Source organism: Elgaria multicarinata, chromosome 3, assembly GCF_023053635.1.
Source record: "Elgaria multicarinata webbii isolate HBS135686 ecotype San Diego chromosome 3, rElgMul1.1.pri, whole genome shotgun sequence".
Taxonomy (NCBI): Eukaryota; Metazoa; Chordata; class Lepidosauria; order Squamata; family Anguidae; genus Elgaria; species Elgaria multicarinata.
This window is the reverse complement of record NC_086173.1, coordinates 110,912,626-110,931,918: the sequence shown is the minus strand read 5'-3', so window position 1 is coordinate 110,931,918 and position 19,293 is coordinate 110,912,626. Positions and strand designations below refer to the sequence as shown.

The 19,293-nt window shown below is 43.0% G+C and overlaps 1 protein-coding gene across 1 annotated transcript in view; it reads left to right on the top strand.

Annotated features, from left to right (window-relative positions):
• Positions 1-17,432, top strand: part of WNT7A (Wnt family member 7A) — an 84,367-nt gene extending 66,935 nt beyond the window's left edge. Inside the window, exon 4 of the mRNA XM_063121255.1 lies at positions 16,720-17,432. Coding sequence (XP_062977325.1) covers positions 16,720-17,199 — 480 coding nt within the window. The 3' untranslated portion in view covers positions 17,200-17,432. The remainder of the gene's footprint in view (positions 1-16,719) is intronic.
• Positions 17,433-19,293: the final 1,861 nt, after the last annotated feature.

The following is a 19,293-nucleotide window of genomic DNA, read 5'->3' as shown; positions in this document are numbered from 1 at the left end:
CTGATTGGTCAGAAAATTGCTTTTGATCAACTTACTGGCTCTTATTTCACTCTTAGTGGGCATGGGGAAGTAGAAGTAGCCCAGCCTTCACTTTATGCACTATCCTGTTTGCTTGGCTGGGTAGCAATGTGTGAGACTTCAAAGGCATCTAGAAGAATTGGTATAGGTGGAAGAAGATGTCTGCCAATATAAATGATCAGAGAATGGCTATTCTGCCATGCCCGGCCTGGCCTGGGCGTGGGGAAGCATTTGTTGGTGGGTGGGTGGGATGAACGAGATGTGCCTTCCTTGGTAGGCACATCCAGGCCTCGAGGTGGGGAGGGGGTGTAGAGGCTTTAAAAGGAGGCTCACCCTCTCCCACCTCTTCTTTCGCGACGCGGCTCCCTCCCTCCCTCCCTGTAGGCAGTGTGGGCTTGCTGGTTGCCTTTACGGGGCCAAGTAGGAATTTTTTATTCATATACTGAATTGTACATGAGTTTTTTGCCTACTTCACACTGTAAGACAGTTTGGGAGTATTAATAGGTTAATCTGCTTTAATTTGGTCACATTTATTTGGCGCTAGGTACAGGCATCCAGAGGGATTCCGAATTGGTGAGCATTCACGGGCGCTGTTCAAGGTGACTGGTAAGTCCAAGGCTCCCAGCTTTGAGCCCAGCGGCCTAGCTAGGGAGATAAGACTTACCTTTGGGGCCAGCTCTACTCATCCACTCTGAACTGGGCAGTCTGAGTTGGGGGTGACAAAGGAAGGCTCCCCTACCCCACAAGGGGAGGCCCGTGTGAAGACGATTGGTGCAGTGCCTGTCCACGGGCCATGAATGTCTCACCCGACCTGAGGGGCCTGTAAGCAGGCCATACTGGATGCCCGATAGGTTTTCAATCCCCTTTGCAGATCACTAAATAAATACGTGGCCCTGTTTAAACCCAGCTATTGTTGTCTGTCTCATTATTTATCCACCTACACTCCACAAGTAGCTGTTGACTGTAAAAACAGCTCAGAAACAAATCAAGTTTAATGAACAACTAGTCAGAAGATCGCCTTGAGGACTTGAATGTTGGTTTTGGAAAACAAAGAGACTAATCTTTTCCTATTAAATGTTAAATACTGAACTTCCACTTCTAATTTGTACTGTATATGTAAAAGGAATATTTTATTTTATTTATTTATTACATTTATATCCCGCCTTTCTTCCTCTTGCAAAGAACCAAGGTGGCATACACAGTCATCCTCTCTGTTTTATCCTCACAACAACCCTGTGAGGTAGGTTAGGCTGATAGTCAGTGACTGGTCCAAAGTCATCAAGTGAGCTTCCATGGCTGAATGGGGACTAGAAACCAGGTCTCCCAAGTCCCAGGCTGTTTCTACACCTGCTTTTTCCCAGGGATCATCTCAGGATCATCGCTGTGCATGCAAATGACACACAGGGGATCCCAGGAGCAGGCAGGGACGATCCCTCCATTTTCCTGGGATAATCCTTAGGTGTAGAAAGGGCCACAGTCTAGCACTCTGATGACTACATCACACTACACTACATTAATCTACAATTAAGGTAATAAGTAACCTTGTCCATATAATAAAATATCCCTTCTCTTGCTCTTTATTATTTGACTTGTCAAATTGACACAAATATATATATATATATTGCAACAATTCACCACACACACACACACACACACATATATGGTGAATTGTTGCAGTGGGTTGTATCCAATGATGTCCATTTTTTGTGAACCGCCCAGAGAGCTTCGGCTATTGGGCAGTATAAAAATGTAATAAATATAAATAAATAAATAAAATCTGCCAGCAGAATGTACACCACTGGTGGAATGCAGCTCTCCATGCACCCCCAAATCTGCTCTGGAGGATTGGGGGATGTTCCAGAGCAGATTTGGGTGGTTCTGGGGGTGGGTGTACAGGGGGACAGGAGGAAGGGGAAATCCCAATAGATGAATGGAAGTCGGCTCACATGACAATGAATGGACCCCTGTGGGCCCCATTCTAGCTGGAAGCATTGGGACTTAAGTTAATCATAGCTAACTTTAGCTGCATCAAAAGCATCCTGAAAACCTGAGAGGCAGAAAAGGATGACCAATTCTAACAAAACATTTTATCAATCTCATCTGTGGGGAAAGGGTCATAAGCAAAGTACGTCAACACCAAGAATTTTGCCAGGAATTGTTATTCTGATGTGTAACATTGCCCATACACCTGAGTTTTCTGTGTTGCCCCTAAATTGCACAGGGTAGGTACAGATGGCTGCACGTCTTTCTAATTGAAAAACAGGTTGGGATCTCCTTATTAAGCCAGGTAGGGGAAGACAATAAGATTACATAACCCCAAATTGGCAAAAGTGGCTGTTCTCGGTCAGCTGTAGTTCATAACCAGGCCTTTAAATATGTGCTTGTAGTTTAGGAACAAAGTGAGGTATGTCTGCCCGTGGCCTTAGCTAGACCTAAGGTTTATCCCGGGATCGTCCTGGGGTCATCCCTGTTCATGTAAATGACGCACAGGATATCCCGGTAGCAGGCAGGGACGACCCTGGGATGATCCCTGGATAAACCTTAGGTCTAGCTAAGGCCTTGGTGTCATGAGCTCAAGCTTCAATTAAGCCTTAGATAGCCACACTTGATCCAGTCCAGACATTCATATGATGTGTCAAGAAAAAGCAGAAGCCGAATTCTAATATTATATGAGCAGCACTGAAAGTCATGTTGATGGTCATAGGAAAGATACTCAGCCTATGCTCCCCCATCTGGAATAACGGACACAATATTGCACTTGCTTTCCAGCGTAAGTTGCAACTAGGTAACGCATGTGAACTGGCAAGTGCTATGGAAATGATGTTGCTGCTGCTGTTATTAACATTATAATCATTATTTTAATTTTATTCTGAAGGAGCATTTCAACTTAGCCAAGCCCTGGTTTCTTAAATATAGCTATAGGAGCTGCATGAAGCTATTGCAGACTCTTTTTAAACTACTCTTTATTAGGGGTGTGCACGGACCCCCCGCTCCGCTTCACTTGCAGATCCGCCATTTTCCGGATCGGGCCGCTCCGCCCCGCCCCCGCTCCGCCCACTTCCGCTCCGCTCCGCCCGGAGCTCCGGATCCGGATCCGGAGCTCCGTTTCCCCCCCCCCATAGGCTTGCATTGAAAGCTAAAAAATTATACAACTTTTTTTCTGTTCAAGTTAGAAACCTCATGTTTGGCACCATGACACCTCATGGGGATATACACACGCATGCCAAGTTTCAAAGCAATCCCATCATCCCCTGATTTTTGGCGAATTTTTGAAAATCGGATACCCCACACACAACATCCCTGCGAGGTGGGCAGGGGAGGAGGGAGGGAAGGCAGGCAGGCATGCAGCTGGCATTTCTGGGGGCATAAGGAAGTGAGCCAAGGATAAGCCAGTAATGCATATAAAATGGAATAAATCAATCAATAAACAAAGGAGGGGTGGAATTAAAAGCAGCAGTGTTGCTCAATAAACAGCAAGAAGAATTTTTTTAAAAAGGCTATATCTGTCTTTTACCAGCAATAGGGGGACGTGCCCGGGGGAGGGGGAAGTAGCTGCCAGTTCAAGACACTGACAGCCACCAACAGCTCTGAGAAGAAGTAAAACGCTCACTTCGACTCATAACAGGCATTGCTCCACCACTGAAAAGTGACCATTCACTTCAACTCATGATAGGCATTGCTCCACCGTTTTACTCTCTTTGGAAGGCTCTAATGGCCTTCCAGTGCAGGAGAGAGTGGGGGCACGTCCACGATGAGATGCCCTAGGGGAGCTCATCCCCTTGCACCACATCGATTCAGTTGTTCACCAAGGTTAGGGTGGGGAGCAGTGCTGTGTTTCTATCTCTTATTCTTGGCTTAGTATATGATTTCAGGTTGTGTTTGTGCATTTGGTGGGGCTACTGTGTTAAAAAACACGGGGAAAAGCCCGTTCAGATGAAGAAAGAGAAGTTTCCCAGAATCCCAAGTTACCTGTTTTGCCTATGCCCTCCTCCAACTTTGGGATCATCATGACCGGGAGCTGACTCTGCCCCTCAGCCCTTTGAAAAAGGTATTTTTCCCGCCGATTTTTTAAAAACTTCTAGCCTGCGACCAGTACGATGCAGAAAGTTGAGAGTGGTCTCAAAATGACCCCCATCCACGACTCTCTGTGCACAAGAATTTTCAGAATGATAGCTTAAACCCCCCCCCCAGTTATCCCTGATTCTTTCCCTCAATGCAATCCTATGGGTGAAAAGCCGAAAACGCAGTTTGAGCCGTGCGGTTGACCCGATTTTCACAAAAACATAGCACGCGACCCAGACAACGCAGAGAGGTGAGAGTGGTCTCAAAATGACCCCCATCCACGACTCTCTGTGCACAAGAATTTTCAGAATGATAGCTTTAAAAACAACGTAGTTATGCGCGATTATTTGCCGCAATGCAATCCTATGGCGAAATGTTTTCAAGATGGCGACCGGAGCGCTCCGCCTGAACTCGGAGCTCCGAAAAATGGGCGCTTCTCTTCGCCTTGCTTCTAGGGGGTCCGCGGTCCACTCCTACTCCGCCTCTGGGTAAGGCGGAGCAGGCCAATCCGCTACTGCTTCTACGCTCCTAATCGGAGCGGAGCACATCCCTACTCTTTATTCTTAAAAAGAACAAAGATCTTGTGGCAACATAAAGACTAACAAATTTATGATGGCTTAAGTTCTTATGGACTGCAGTACACTTCATCAGATAGCTGAGGTGCTATCTTAAGTACCATGTGTACATATATGCACATATGGTTGGGTGGTGGTCATTGTAAATAAGAATTGAAATGCAGGAAGTACAGAAAGTGATAATTATCTTATTAACAGTGGCCATTCACACATTCACAATTGCTGGGTGCTAACAGGCATTGGTTAACCGATTCATGCATGTATGTGATTATTATTATTTTAAAAATACCTTGTCTCTATTCAAGCCACAGGAGATAGAGTTGAACCTCTTGATGAATTTTAGCTCAGCTGTTTTGAATTTGCCTTTGAGGTTCCTTTGTTCAATACTAGCCAGTTTGAGGTCAATCACAGGGTGTTTTGGGAGATGAAAGTGCTTCTCACCCCTGTTTTTTTAATATCACCATTTCTGATATCAGATAATGTGTTTGCATGAAGACTGGCCTGTTTGTCCTATGTAGAATATAGTAATTCATTGCTGGCAAATGATGGTATATGGCCATTTCTACACCTGCCTTTTTTCCAGGGATCATCCCGGGATCATCCCTGTGTATCCAAATGACACACAGGGGATCCCAGGAGCAGGCAGGGATGATCCCTCAATTTTCCTGGGATTAGAAAGGGCCTAAATCGCATTGGAAGAGGAGCAGGTATATGAACCCTGCTCATGTCAGGGGTGACATTATTAGGTCTTGAAATAGAATTGCCAGAGTGCACATGGGGACAGAATTGGCATCTGGGTCTGCTTTATCATTAAAAAATTAGCAAATGTTCTTTTAAAAGATAGGAAATAAAAGATATCATCGATAAATACCCAAATAGGGTTAATTCCAACATTATGTTAGCAGAAATCCATCAGCAGAGTGATCCCATTGAATTAACTCCATATGCATACAGACATATTGAGAAATACAAAGAAAGTAGATCAGGAAGATTAGAATATTTTAATTAATTAAGAAAATTAAGTATGTGGACAGACATTATCATGAACAGCAATGTATATACTTCACTTCTCTTTGAATCTATCTGTATGTTATGTTTCCTAAACTGTTCAATGGTATGTTAATTTTGTTAAAAAGGCTACTGTCCAAACACATCAATACCATCTGAAATAGGAGTTCTTACTGAGCAGCATGGGTCACTTACTTGAGATTAATAGATTTGTGACTTGTTGCAGGTCTTTTTCTAAATAGCTAAAGTTTCTTCCTAAAGGGAAAGTATTAATGGGCAATTCCATAATGTGTAATATCTGCACCCAGAGTATGATATTGCCAACATTTATCTTCTTGGAGATTTGCTCTAGACTGGTTGAAATCAAGTACCAACAAAATTGAATGTTATAAACATTTTCTTTGATATACAAGACTGAAGGAGAGGCACTCTGTATATGTTTAGGGCAGTGGTTCCCAATTAGCTAAGTACTGTGGACCCCTTGTTTTTCAAATGCCAAGCCATGGACCCCCTACTTTTGAAAATTTTGTTATCTCTATGGTAGTTACCTGTGCGAAGCAATTTTTTGGAGAAAGTAAGGAGTAGCCCCTAATAAGCAAAGGATTTTAGGTATACTAAAAAACAGACCATAAAATTTGTGATATTTGTGATATTACCACACAAAAATGACAATGATTTAGTTAGGAATATAAAGACGACTTTAATTTTACTAACGTCTACTTTACAATTGAACAAATTATGACATGTCTAGCAGCTACTAAACCTAAATGTGATGGGAGAAATCATGCCTCTTTTTGTCCCGAACAATCCCTTCCACATCCGGTTCAATATTTCCTACTTTTAATCTCAAATCTGGATCAACATCGAGCCGATTTCTATGCTTGTTCTTCATATAACAAAATGTCAAAAATGTTTGTTCACAAAGATATGTGGAACAAAAGGGAACTTGATGTTTCAAAGCTTTTTCACCTAACTTCTTATAATCAGGAAAAACCTCTCCCAGAATTGGTCCAGTCTATATTCTTTGAAAAATGATTTCAATGAACCATCACAAGTGCATCTTGCTCTTCCGCAGATAGAGTTGTTAGTTGTACATCACCACATTCAAAAGGATTCCTTATCCATGAGTTTTCAGGATTAGGTACAGGGAAGAAAGCTCTGAAGCTAGTTGCTAAATCACACAGGCGCTTTTGTGCATGACGTCACCATCGAAGCAAACAGAGTGCGGGAGACAGCGTATTTTCTTTTATTAAAATGCAGACCTTGCAGAGCTAATAGGTGAATGGTACCACGGACCTCCTGGGTGGGTTACGCAGACCCCCAATTGGGAACCACTGGTTTAGGTTATTAATCATGATTATAGATCCCATAGCGTCCTATTTCTGCAGTGCTTTCAGTGATGCCCTCTACTCCTTCCTTTTCATATTTATCTCAGAGTAAGTCCTATTTAACTCAGAGGGACTTACTTCTGAGTAAACAAATGTATGATTCTGCTGTAACTCTGTTTTTAAGGTGACACAAGACACAGAACCTTCCTAGGATAAAGGGGAAAGAGGAGAACAGTCAGGGAAGGAGGACACAGAGCTAAGGAACACCTCTCAAGAATAAAGCAATGGTGTGTGTGTGTGTTTGTGTGTGTGTGTGTGTGTGTGTGAGAGAGAGAAGGGGATCTGTGTGGGGAATGGAAAAAATGGGGGATCACCAGTCAGACTTCCTGGGAGGACCAGGAGCACATTCCTGGCTCCTACCGGGGTGCTGCTGCTTTGCATCAAACTTGCACTTTGCAATCCCCTCCCTACGCCCGTTTCTTTACCTGGGAGTAAATACAGTGTGGAGTCTCTGGGGTGCACCTTCAGCTCCTTCTCTGGCAGGTTTGTGAGGCTCCTGGTGATGAGGGAGGTAAGAGAAGGGGCAGCAGAGAGGGAAAGGGCAGCAGCGCTTCTCTCTTCATTGGCCCCAATGCATGTGAGGAACATCAGGCAGGCAATGGTGGAGGCTAGATTGCAGGCAGGTCCTGTAGTACAGCCGAGACCAGGCTCAGCTGTATGTCCCTCCTGGAGATCCTGGCAGGTGTATTGGGATGGGCGGCCCCATCCAGCTGCTGCTGCTGGAGGTGCAGGTGGCAGCGTGGCTGTGCAGCTGGAGAGTTGGGATATGTGTGGTGGGGGAGCAGCAGCAGCTGGCCACTGCCTAGTAACATGAAGGGGCGTGGTGCATCTGGCAGATGTGGTATGCCCGGCAGACGTGGTTTGCCTGGCCCGAGCTGCTGCTTCCTGGCTTTCTCGCTCTTGTGTCTTGCAAGACTTCTGTGATGAGGTCATCCTGGAAGTCTCGCAAGATGGTGGACGTCCGGGAGAGGTGGGGAAGCCACCAAGTGAGTGGCAGCTTCCCTGTCTCTCCTGGAAGTCTCCCGACAAGGGTAACTTCTGGGAATGATGCGTCTTCCTAGCCCTGCATCCTGCGGTCTCCTGAGCTGGCTCAGGAGGCAGCAGGTTGGAGTGCTAGGCAGACTCTTCGCTTTGTGGCTTCTGGGAGAGGTGGGGAAGCCAGCAATCGAGCAGTGCCTTTTCTGCATCTCCTGGAAGCCTTGCGAGACTTCTGGGATAGGGTGTCTGACATCTCACGAGATTTCAGACACCTTATCCTGGAAGTCTCACGAGACACAAGATTTCTGGTGCTGCTAGGACTTTGGGATTTTTCCTGGACATTTTTTTTTTAAAAAAAATATTAACACCCCCCCCCCCCCAGGACATCATAGGAGGGGGCAAAAACCCAGACAAATTCAGGGAAAACCAGGTATACGGTCACCCTATCATACAGGCTTCTGTTGCACAAGCAAAACTTTTCCTTCCAGATCACTCATATGGCATGCCTGTGGCAGGCCTTCTGGCTTGCCTCTTAGAGTGCTTTCAGATGGAAGGATCCTATTGCTACCAATCAGAAGACATTGTGTAGCAATTCTGTCTTTTTTCACTTAACGGATTTTCTGTGGTAAGGAAAAAGATGGAAGAAGTGAAGGGAAAATACGAAAGGGTTACACGTGGAAGACCTCCTCATGTGGAGACCAATAAAATTCCATGAATAAAGCAGGGGTGGTGGTGTGATAAAAGCCTCATCTGAAAGCATCCTTAAAGAAAAAGAACATCCCTATGGGCCCCCTCCATTTAGCTTCTCTACTTACTGGGATTTCTTCCCACTCAGCTTCACAATGTTTAGCTTTCCTGCTTGTCCACAGCACACAATTCTACCCATTGTTAGGGACTGCATGGGGTTTATTTACCTCTCTTTTCTCACAGAGGCGGCACTGTTCTTGAATCTTCTATTGTTAATTTTTTCATCCTGAGCAGTTAGAATATTTGTGAATATTCCAGGAAGTCCAGCCAATGGATTGCAGGAGTGACACTGTGGTCAGGCAAGTTGCCTTTATATAAGATTTGCTGACTCATGGCATTGCAGTTATTTATGGGGTAGCTGCAGGAGTTTCTTGAAAAAAATAAGTACAATTAAAGAGTCATTTCAAATGTCTGTTTTGTGTAGCAGAGATTTTAAGGTCTCTGATGCTTTAATGTTCTGTAGATTCAATTGTCTACATGAAATGCCATGAGTTGGAATCAGAGTGTCCCTTCCATGAGTGGAAAAGCTTCTTCTGTTCATAGAAGGGACTGAGATCCAGTGGAGGCTCCTGCTGAAAGAAGGGCAAGTATTATTATTTTTGTTGCCAATTTCTCCTTCTCCCTGCAGCCTTTGGGCCACCTCCCGTACTGTTCCATAAGGTCCTCCCATCCCTCCAGAGCAGCTTTTCAGGAAGCACAGAATGCAGTGGGAAGGAGGAATTGGCAAAATCCACCTCCCTCCCCTTTCTTCCTCCAGCAGGAGTGTCCCATGAACAGAGTTCTACTCGCAGAACTAAGGATCCAAGCCAATATGTCTGCAATGTGTTGATGATAAGAGTCCTAATTTAACTTATATGTTAACAGCAACATGATATAAGTCGATGTTTTGTTGATACTTGCTGTAGGAAATGACAGCTCCTAAAAAATATTTTTCCAAATCTATTTCCTTAGGGGAAATGTAATGCCACAGCTTGTATCTGAGAGAAAGAAAATAACTAGTTCTTAAGAGTGTAAAACTGCTTATTTTATAAAAAATGACATGTCTTGAATGGTGATCAGAAAAAGTGCTATGCATTGTGCTAGAGCATAGCATATCAGGTTTTGGGGATGCATCTATACAAATAACAAAAAAAAAATCAAAATTGTTGGCACAGCTTTGTTTCAGTATATTTTCTTAATAGGAAAACATCTTCAATGGGTGTGAAATATGCTTGCTCCTAGGGGCTAATATCCACAAAAGAATCTCAGCCTTCTCCAGTCTAGATTCTACCCGACGTGCTGGACTTCAATTCTCATCATTTGCTGGGGATAATGGGAGTTGTAGTCCAACACATCTTGAGAGCACCAGGCTGGGGGAGGCTGCATCAGAGATAACACTGAGAATGTTCAGATGCAACAAAAAACTGTGATTTGGTACTATATGAATGAGCAGATAACAAGCCATGGTCTTATGTAATTTCTTCTCTCCTCCCTTTCTTTTCTCCACCCTCCTCTCTTCGCACATGGTGAATCCATCTCCACTTCCTAGTCTGGAAAAAAACATTGTAGGTCATTCCTTCTGAACCATCAAATGGGGTGGGGGTTACACTTGCCCTGAAAACTACGGTTGGAAACCTGGCTCAACCCTCTGTGTGCAATGCTGGTTTGTAGGGGCTTACCTCAAATCAGCGCTGCTTCCAGATGGGGCATGTACTCTGGAATAACCATGGTTTGTTCATTATTTAATGGGGCTACTGATAGCCTCCCAAGAAAAAAAATGTTTGGCTCCCCACCACCACCAGATTAACAAAATGGGTGGAACTGCCAGAGCTGCTTTCTGAAAAGGGGTAACAGATGCAGATGTGTATGCTTTGACAGCTATCTGGAAAGTCACAAAAGCACTCAGGGCTCTCAGTATTGCTGCTTAATGAGTAGCAAGGTGTTATCTTGTTTGCAATTTAGGATGCAGGAGGAGAGATTGACTTTTGCACAAGGGTGGGCAGTCTGTGGTGCTAGGGCTGCATGCCTAAGTCCATGCAGCCCTTTGGCAAATGATGAACTTGGACATCTGGCAAGTCTGCTCAGTGGGAAGGATGAAGCAAAGAGGTAGAGTTTCCCAACAGTTTACTCCTGAGAGAATGCAGTACTTGATCAGAAAAGGAGACATTGACTGCTTTAGCACATCCAAGGCCATGTCTATATGATGCTTCTTCTTGGCCTCCTGATTCCCCCCAAACTCAAAAGCATCACTGCTGCAAAGCAGAATTGAAAGAGTTACACTGCAGGAGAGGAGCGCAGATGTGCTGCTACAGGCTTTCAAAGGTGCACAGAGTTACCATTATTATTATTTTCCAATTTCCCATTCGTGCCATCTGACAATGGCACTGTGATACTTCCCAGGCTGGATAAAATTGCAGCACCATTGTCAGACGGAAGGAATGGGAAACTGCAAAAACCTTTTTTTTAATGGTAACTCTGCGCAACTTTGAAAGCCTGTAGCAGTGCATCTGCGCTACTACAGTTCATTCGTTTTATGTTATATATAGTAACTGCCCTTATTTTTGTTCCCCGACTTTTACATCACCCTGGTGGCTGTTACGGGGCTTGTTGAGCCTGCCCACTGCCCTGCATTTCCACACCTAGACTGCACTGGGATCCATCCCTAGGTATGCCCACTTTCTTAACCCGAACCAAAGCCATCACTGACAGATGAAGGAACAACATGGCGTCATTGGAGCAATTGAAAAAGTCATGATACAACAACACTGAAAAAGCCCTGCTTCCTACAACAGTATGATGATGATCAATGTTATCTGCACACATTGTCAGGGTAATTTTTTTTTAAAAAAATTTATAAACTCAGAGAAAATACTAACAAGATCTGAGTTAGAAAGATCACGAACTCCTGTCTTTGCTCTTACCTTTTGTTTTTTGGTAGAGGCATTACTGCCTAAACTCAGCTAAACTAAACTCCTGGTTTTCTAAATTGTTTTTTATGAGGCTGCAATGACTTCCTAACAGAGAAGACCCCAAAAGACTTAGGCCACAGCTAGACCTAAGGTTTATCCTGGGATCATCCAGGGTTCACCCCTGCCTGAGCACTGGATCCCCTGTGTGTCACCTAGGTGAACAGGTTTGACCCCTGGACGATCCAGGGATAAACCTTAGGTCTAGCTATGGCCTCAGAATCATAGAATAGTAGAGTTGGAAGGGGCCTATAAGGCCATCGAGTCCAACCCCCTGAAGGGCGAACACACCCATATGGATGTGTTAACCGTTGCTGTGACTTCATTGATTAGGTAAAAAAACTAAAAGGTGGGAGCAGGGTAATTTCTCACAAATTGAATGGGCAGAATAGTGGCTGCAGATTTTTCCTTATATCTTGGGTTCTACAAGTGCTAGAGAAATGAAGCTCCATCACATCTTGGAAGAAACGGTGGTTAATGCTGGCTACCATCGCTTCTCCATGGACACTCAGTTACTTCCTGTTTTCAAACAGGAAGTAAACAAGGTGCACAAGGGCGGTTCAGTCCCACATTGTGAACATGCTGCTTCTCCTACACACAGCAGGAGAGAGCAGCAACTTTGGTTTAAAAAATATGTTGTAGTTTTTCTGGTTTTTCTTGTGGTGCAAGGAAGACCAGAAGGGCCAGAAGGTGTGCGAGAGGAAGACAACATCATGTGAGTTACCTCCAAGGAATCCGTGAGTGCCCAGTAACAAGTGTGCAATAAAGTGCTCGTCAGATGGATCTCTCTCTCTCTCTCTCTCTCTCTCTCTCTCTCTCTCTCTCTCTCTCTCTCTCTCTCTCTCATGAAAGCTGGGAATCTGGTGATTATGGCTCATCAGAGGGGGGCAGCTGCAACCCTTGCCTGCAGATGCCCAAGTACATAAATATAATTGATTAGAATGGATGAAGATTGTAAACAACATAATATTTGAAAAACAGGCGTAAATTAGGATCCCCTTCTTTGTCGGTTCTCACATGTCTGGTTGCATCTCCTTCTTCTTCTTCTTCTTCTTCTTCTTCCTATTATTATTATTATTATTATTATTATTATTATTATTATTATTATTATTATTATTTCTATGCCACTCCATAGCCAGAACTCTCTGGGCAGTATACAAAAGATTAATCTATACAATACAGTATAATTTTCCCCAGTTGTTTATGCCAATTAGTGGGCAGGGGTGGGTGGAGAGAGAGAGAGACTTTCAGGCAGATCAACAAGTACTGTCCCATCAGTTCTTTTCAGGGGCTTAGAGAAAATGTGGGCAAGGTTAAAAAGAGTGACTTTGTCAGCATTTAGAATAGTTGACACCATTTGCTTTTCAAGCTGTAGATTTAGCAGTTTAGTATGTACTTGTGTAGGTTGGGGGTGGACATGCAATTTGCAGAAAAAAAATCTCGCTATGGTTACATGCTGGAACACTTTGAACTGCAGGGGTTTTTTTTTACCTGTGGCAGACTAGTCACGCTATTCAGATTCTGTTGGGACTACAGAGACAGCAACAATAGTGAGCGTGCATTGGATTTGAGCCAAAACGCATCTTGATATAGCTCTGTTAACTATGAATCCTTGAATTTGGTTAGCTTTTGAGACCTGCTTGACATTCCTGCTCAGTCATGAAACTCGCTGTGTTTGCAATTTGAAACACTTACTCAGGAGTAAATCCCTTTGAACACAATAACTTTTTCTTCTAAGTAAACATGCATAGGACTATGCTGTCGGTGTCTGTGCCTCTCAGACTAGCCTGTGTCAGAGAGTGTAATAAAGAATTTTGTCCATTGAAAAATATTGTAGGAAAGCTATGATAACAATAATAATGGTTGCATTTGCAGAAGTTTGCCCGATTGCTAAATATGAAGGGGACTTGCGTGTAAAGGACTGAACAATGTATGTTCAGTCCTTTACACCTAAACTCTGTCATACCATTAAGAGAGAAAAAAGGAAGAGGAATGTTTTCTTCATAGCTTCAAAGTTGGAGGGGCTGATTAAAAAGGGAGGAGGTCCGAGAATAAGAAGCACATGGTTTGGAAACAATTAGAGTGAGCTTTGGGAACACACAGGCCTTAGCTAGACCTAAGGATTATCCCAGGCAAGTGGAGGGGTTGTCTCTGCCTGCTCCCGGGATCCCCTGCGTGTAATTTGGATGCACAGAAATGATCCCGGGACAATCCCAGGATATAGGCCTGGTCTAGCCATGGCCACAGCAGTTATAGGCACAAGAAGCTGCCTCCTGCTTGGTCAGATGAATTGCCTGCCTTCCTTGAGTTGGATCCAGATTTTAGCAGAATCAACTGTGCTGGCTGAAGTGGACTTCCTCGCTCCTTGCTTCACCCAGCAGCCCCTCCTTCCCCTGAAAATGCTACACAGGAAGTCAGGAGACACTGGCCTGCTCAAGTGGGTGAACTGTGGTGCGTGAGGGAGAGGGAATACCATCTGTAAGACCCCTTCCTCTCCTTGAAAGCAGGTTCAGGATCCAACCCTTTGACTGGTGCTAGCTCTCCAGGGTCTCAAGCAAGACTCCTTCCCAGCCTCACTTAGCTGAGATCTTTTAACCGGAAATCCCTTGATGCCAAATATGTACCTGCTACTAAGCTATATAAAAGACAGATTAATTGCAGTATACTTTAATATGAACAAAAACTGGGCACAGTTGCTGGTGCCCAGCCCCGATTTAGAAAAGAAAGGTCCCAAAGCTGGTTCCAGCTGGCAGCAAGATACATGGCAGAGAACAGCAAGCTCAACACATGTCAGGAGGCCTTTCAGCTGTTGATCCATTGCTGCCGCTTACTCAGCTCTTTCCAATGGAGCGGCTGATTCTCTCTATGGCCACTGTTTGTCCATGGGCTGATCTGGAACTTGGGGCACTTCGTATAAAAGCAAAGAAGTGTAGAATGCAAAACCACTGTGCAAGGTCCGCATTGAGGGTAATTCATATCTCCCTAAATGGAGGTTTTAAAAAGAGTGGACGCCAGGTTGTTGCTGTGTTGTCTCCTGTTTGGTTTTGCTGGGACTGCAAAAGGTTATAACACAGCAAGGCATCACTTACAAGATTCTCCTGCAGTTAATTTAACTGACACCACAGACAAGCAAAGTCTTCGTGATTGCAACGGCAGCAACAAAGCATTCTTACCCCAGTTCAAAGTCTTGGGTACATCATGGTGCTCCTGACCATGTAGGTTTCTCACTTTATTTCATTAGGTGGCATATTATTCATTCAGACCTGGCCCATTCTGTTCTATTGATATGGTCCACAACTTTGCCTTGCTACATTGCTCTCTTCTCACCAGTTCTCGGCAAGACAGCTGTGCCCTGGCAAACTGCTTGGACCTTTCAGAAGGTGCCTGGTTGTGACAGAACTGTACATTTGCCAGATCTGCACCAAGCAAGATATGACACTTTGGAAACTGGATATGGAAGGTGTCCTGGGCCCCAACAATTCTCACTGCTGTTATAAACCGTTTTAAAGCAGTAGTGTGTTCCCAAACATGCCCAAGGGTTGCTGTGGCTCTTCTGGGAATGAGGGCATACCTCAGCCTATACTAGAAAGCAACATTGAAGCAGTCTCTAGTCCATGAAATCTTATGCCATAATTCATTTGTTAAGGTTGGATCCATATTTCAGGTGGATCAACCTGAATGGAAGTAGATTTCTCTGCTCCTTCCTTCCCATGGCACCTTTACTACCCCCCTGAAAATGCTACACAGAGAGTCAGGAGATCCTGCTGAATGAGGAGAGCTGTGTTGTGTGGGTTTGGGGGGTGATCCCCTGAAATCGGACAGGGAAATCTTCCTTGGGCAGAACCCTTCCTGTTACAGAAGGCAGATTCTGGATCCAACCTTTCATCTTTCAACGAGGCGCAAAGTTGTTTTTGTACATATCATCTTCCCTGTACCTGTAACAGATCCCTAGATTAGGGTAATTGGTTTATAAGCTGGAAAGTTGTTTCCAAAAGGTGGATCAAATTTTCAGATAGGTTTGAGGACATTTCAGTAGGGTAGAAAAATAAATGAATGTTAGAATGATTCCTTTGAAATACTCTTAGTTCAGCAAATTGCTTTTTATTATTTATTTATTTAAATATGGCATTTGTATACCACTGGATATAATAAACTCTCTCAGCGATTCACAATATTAAAATACAATATTATAAACACAACATTAAAACACAGCAGTAAGCTAAAGCATTAAAACAGTTCCAATTACAATAAAAAGCAAGGAAGAGTAAAATGGATTGGCATAATTAATTTACTTACAGCCTGGGTGAACAAGTGTTGTTTTCCGGAGGCATTTAAAAGCTGTAACATTTTCTGCCTCCTGAACTACACGAGGGAGGTTTTTCCCTTGTGGGTGCCGCTACAGAGAAGGCCTGCCGTCTGGGTACTTCATGGTGATATGCCATTCATTTCAGAATGGTCAGCAAGGCCTCCTCCGATGATCATAGAGGTCACCTGTATGTGTGTGTGTGTGTGTGTGTGTGTGTGTGTATATATATATATATATATATATATATATATATATATATATAAATCATGGAAGGCAGTCTGCTAGGCATACTGGTCCCAAGTTATTTAGGGCTTTTTATATGACAATAACATAACTTCGTATGTGTCTTGATAGGTAATAGGTAGCCAACATGCATTTTTGTAGCTGAACTACATATGTCATAATGGTAAAAACAAACAAACATATCAACAAAAGGGCTAATGCTGTGGTCTCAGAATACTAGATTCCATAAACATCAATGCATATTTCAAGTCTGTACTGGATTTTTAAACAACAGCAAAACCCCTATTTATTCTTTAACATCATGATTGACCCCAGTCACACAGATAATCTGAAAACAGAGTTTAGTACAGTTAAACTGGATGACAAATTCTTAAATGGTTTAAGTACACCACCCTCTCTTTCTTCCTCTTCTGTTTTTAATGTGACACCTTCTCTTCCTTTCCATCTAGATCCTTGAAGAGAACATGAAGTTGGAATGCAAATGCCACGGGGTGTCAGGATCGTGTACTACTAAAACCTGCTGGACAACTCTTCCGAAATTCAGGGAGCTGGGCTACATCCTTAAGGACAAATACAATGAAGCCGTTCAGGTTGAACCAGTGAGGGCGAGTCGTAATAAGCGTCCAACATTTCTTAAGATAAAGAAACCACTCTCCTACCGCAAACCCATGGATACAGATTTAGTGTACATAGAAAAATCACCAAACTACTGTGAAGAGGACCCTGTCACTGGCAGTGTGGGAACGCAGGGCCGAATGTGCAACAAAACAGCCCAGCAGACCAACGGCTGCGACCTGATGTGTTGTGGACGAGGTTATAATACTCACCAATATTCAAGAGTGTGGCAATGCAACTGTAAATTTCATTGGTGCTGTTATGTTAAATGTAATACCTGCAGTGAACGAACAGAAGTGTACACCTGTAAATGAAAGGGTGGCTTGGGAGGGGGAACCAACGGCCCTGGAATAAACACATGTTTTTTGCACATAAGCTCAGTGTACCTACACAAGACTGTAGCAAATGCCAGCCCTGTTTCAAAAAGAGAAGCCAGCAAATGGATCCCATCTTTCCCTCTGATCATATCTGTGGTTATGTGGATTTACCTATCACAGACTTAGAGGGATAGCCCAAAATCAAAACAAAACCCTACAACAGAATTTTTTAAAAAGGAATGAAACAAACAAGTTCACCTAATATAGAAAAAAAAAATAAGTGGGGGAAATGTTCTTAAGTAATCTGGGCCTTCAAAACGTAATTTATTGATTGCCTTAAGGGAAAACACACACACACACACACACACACACACGTCAAGACCTTGGTGATGGGCTCTTTGGAACTGGATCAGAGAGACTGAACTACACAAGCCACCATGCATAAAGAGAGGGCTGGGGAAACAAACAATACTTTAACATGGTCTTTGCACAGGATGGGGTGACAATGCGCCAGTGTGAATTTCAACTAAAAGAGTGTGGATTATGCAGATGTAGGGATTTCTACACTTGTGAAAAGCTTCTGCTGGTCATTCTTGTCTTTTCCAATTTTCAGACAATACGCTCCTGCAAGTAGAATCGTTGATGTTTTCCATAGAAACACTGGTTTATCTGCCTTTTTGTTGTGCTGCAGATTTAGCACAGGGATTGGGACATCTGGGCATAATAATAATAATAGCAATATTTAACAATTTATCCAGATAAAACTAATATTAATTTATTTAATTAAAAAGAACTCTACCAACCTTTTTGGAACCATTCTGCAATGAAAGTAGATGGCCTGCTTTTTTGTGGAATAATTTTGTAGATATGGAAAGGGGGGAACCCTTGAGCTGTATATATTATTGTTTACTCAGATATTTCTACTAGTTGGAATTGCAGGATATTTTCCTGCAATTATAGATACTAAGTACAAAAGCAGGCATCTTTTATAATTATTATTTTTTGGCTGTTTGCTGCTAGTTGTCTGGAATCTCAAGCTGTCATTCATCTCCACATAGTTACCAGTTCATAACCTTTCAAGTTTTTTTTTTTTAAAAAGGAGCATTACAAAAATCCAGTTGGGAATAATGCATCACATATAAATGCAAAACTCCAGACAAGTTTCCATGTTTGGAAAATGAACCATAGGTAAAAAGAGTATATTTTGTAAGAGACTATTTTTATATGAATATTTTATTTATACTATATCTGCTTGTATAATTCTATAACCTGTACTTTTTCTCAAAACAGGCACACAATTTGTAATTCTTAAGGCTATTTAACAGATAAAGACAGATTGCTTTGTTGACACGAAAGTAGCAACCTGGGTACATTCAGTCGCTACTGGTAGATGTACAAAATACAGAATGAATTTTCTCTCCGGATGTATGTACAAAGTGGCGCTTTTCCTGCAGTTCAATTTGCAGAATATGCAGAACAAGAACAGGGTATGTAGCATCAGTTTTGTCACATAGCTTGAATTCATGGTTGGAATTAACTGGATGCTCCTTTATCCCATTCAGAAAAAAAAATCTGAATTAGCTTCCCAGATGCGTCAGTCATTAAACTGTGGCGTTATGACTAGCAAATGTGCTGTGTGCGCTGTCAGTTAAACCTCTATATTGTGCTACTGTCAAATTTGATTTTATCAGTGCAAGACTGTAGACTATGACTGTAAAAACTAGCATGACACGCATAGTCTGATTCTCATAGATAAGACACAAAGCTTACGGGTTTTGTCCAACTAGTTTTTGGCATTTGCCTTACTCTTCCCCTCCCCAAAAGTTCTTAGCTCAAAAGATCAAGTCATATTTAGACAAGCTTTCAATTATCCATCCCCCCTTCCTTCTTTTGTGATGTTCAATTCCTACACTTTGGCATTTCCTTTCTTATCCCTAAGATTTTCTCCTGCAATTATGTTCAATTAAATACCAAGCTTTTGTGGAATCATTGTGATCATTCTGCCAGGATCGTTTAGGATTTGATCCCCAAGTTTATAATTCATTAGCATTTCTCCCTATCTTACACCCTGATGCCAAGATGAAATTAATG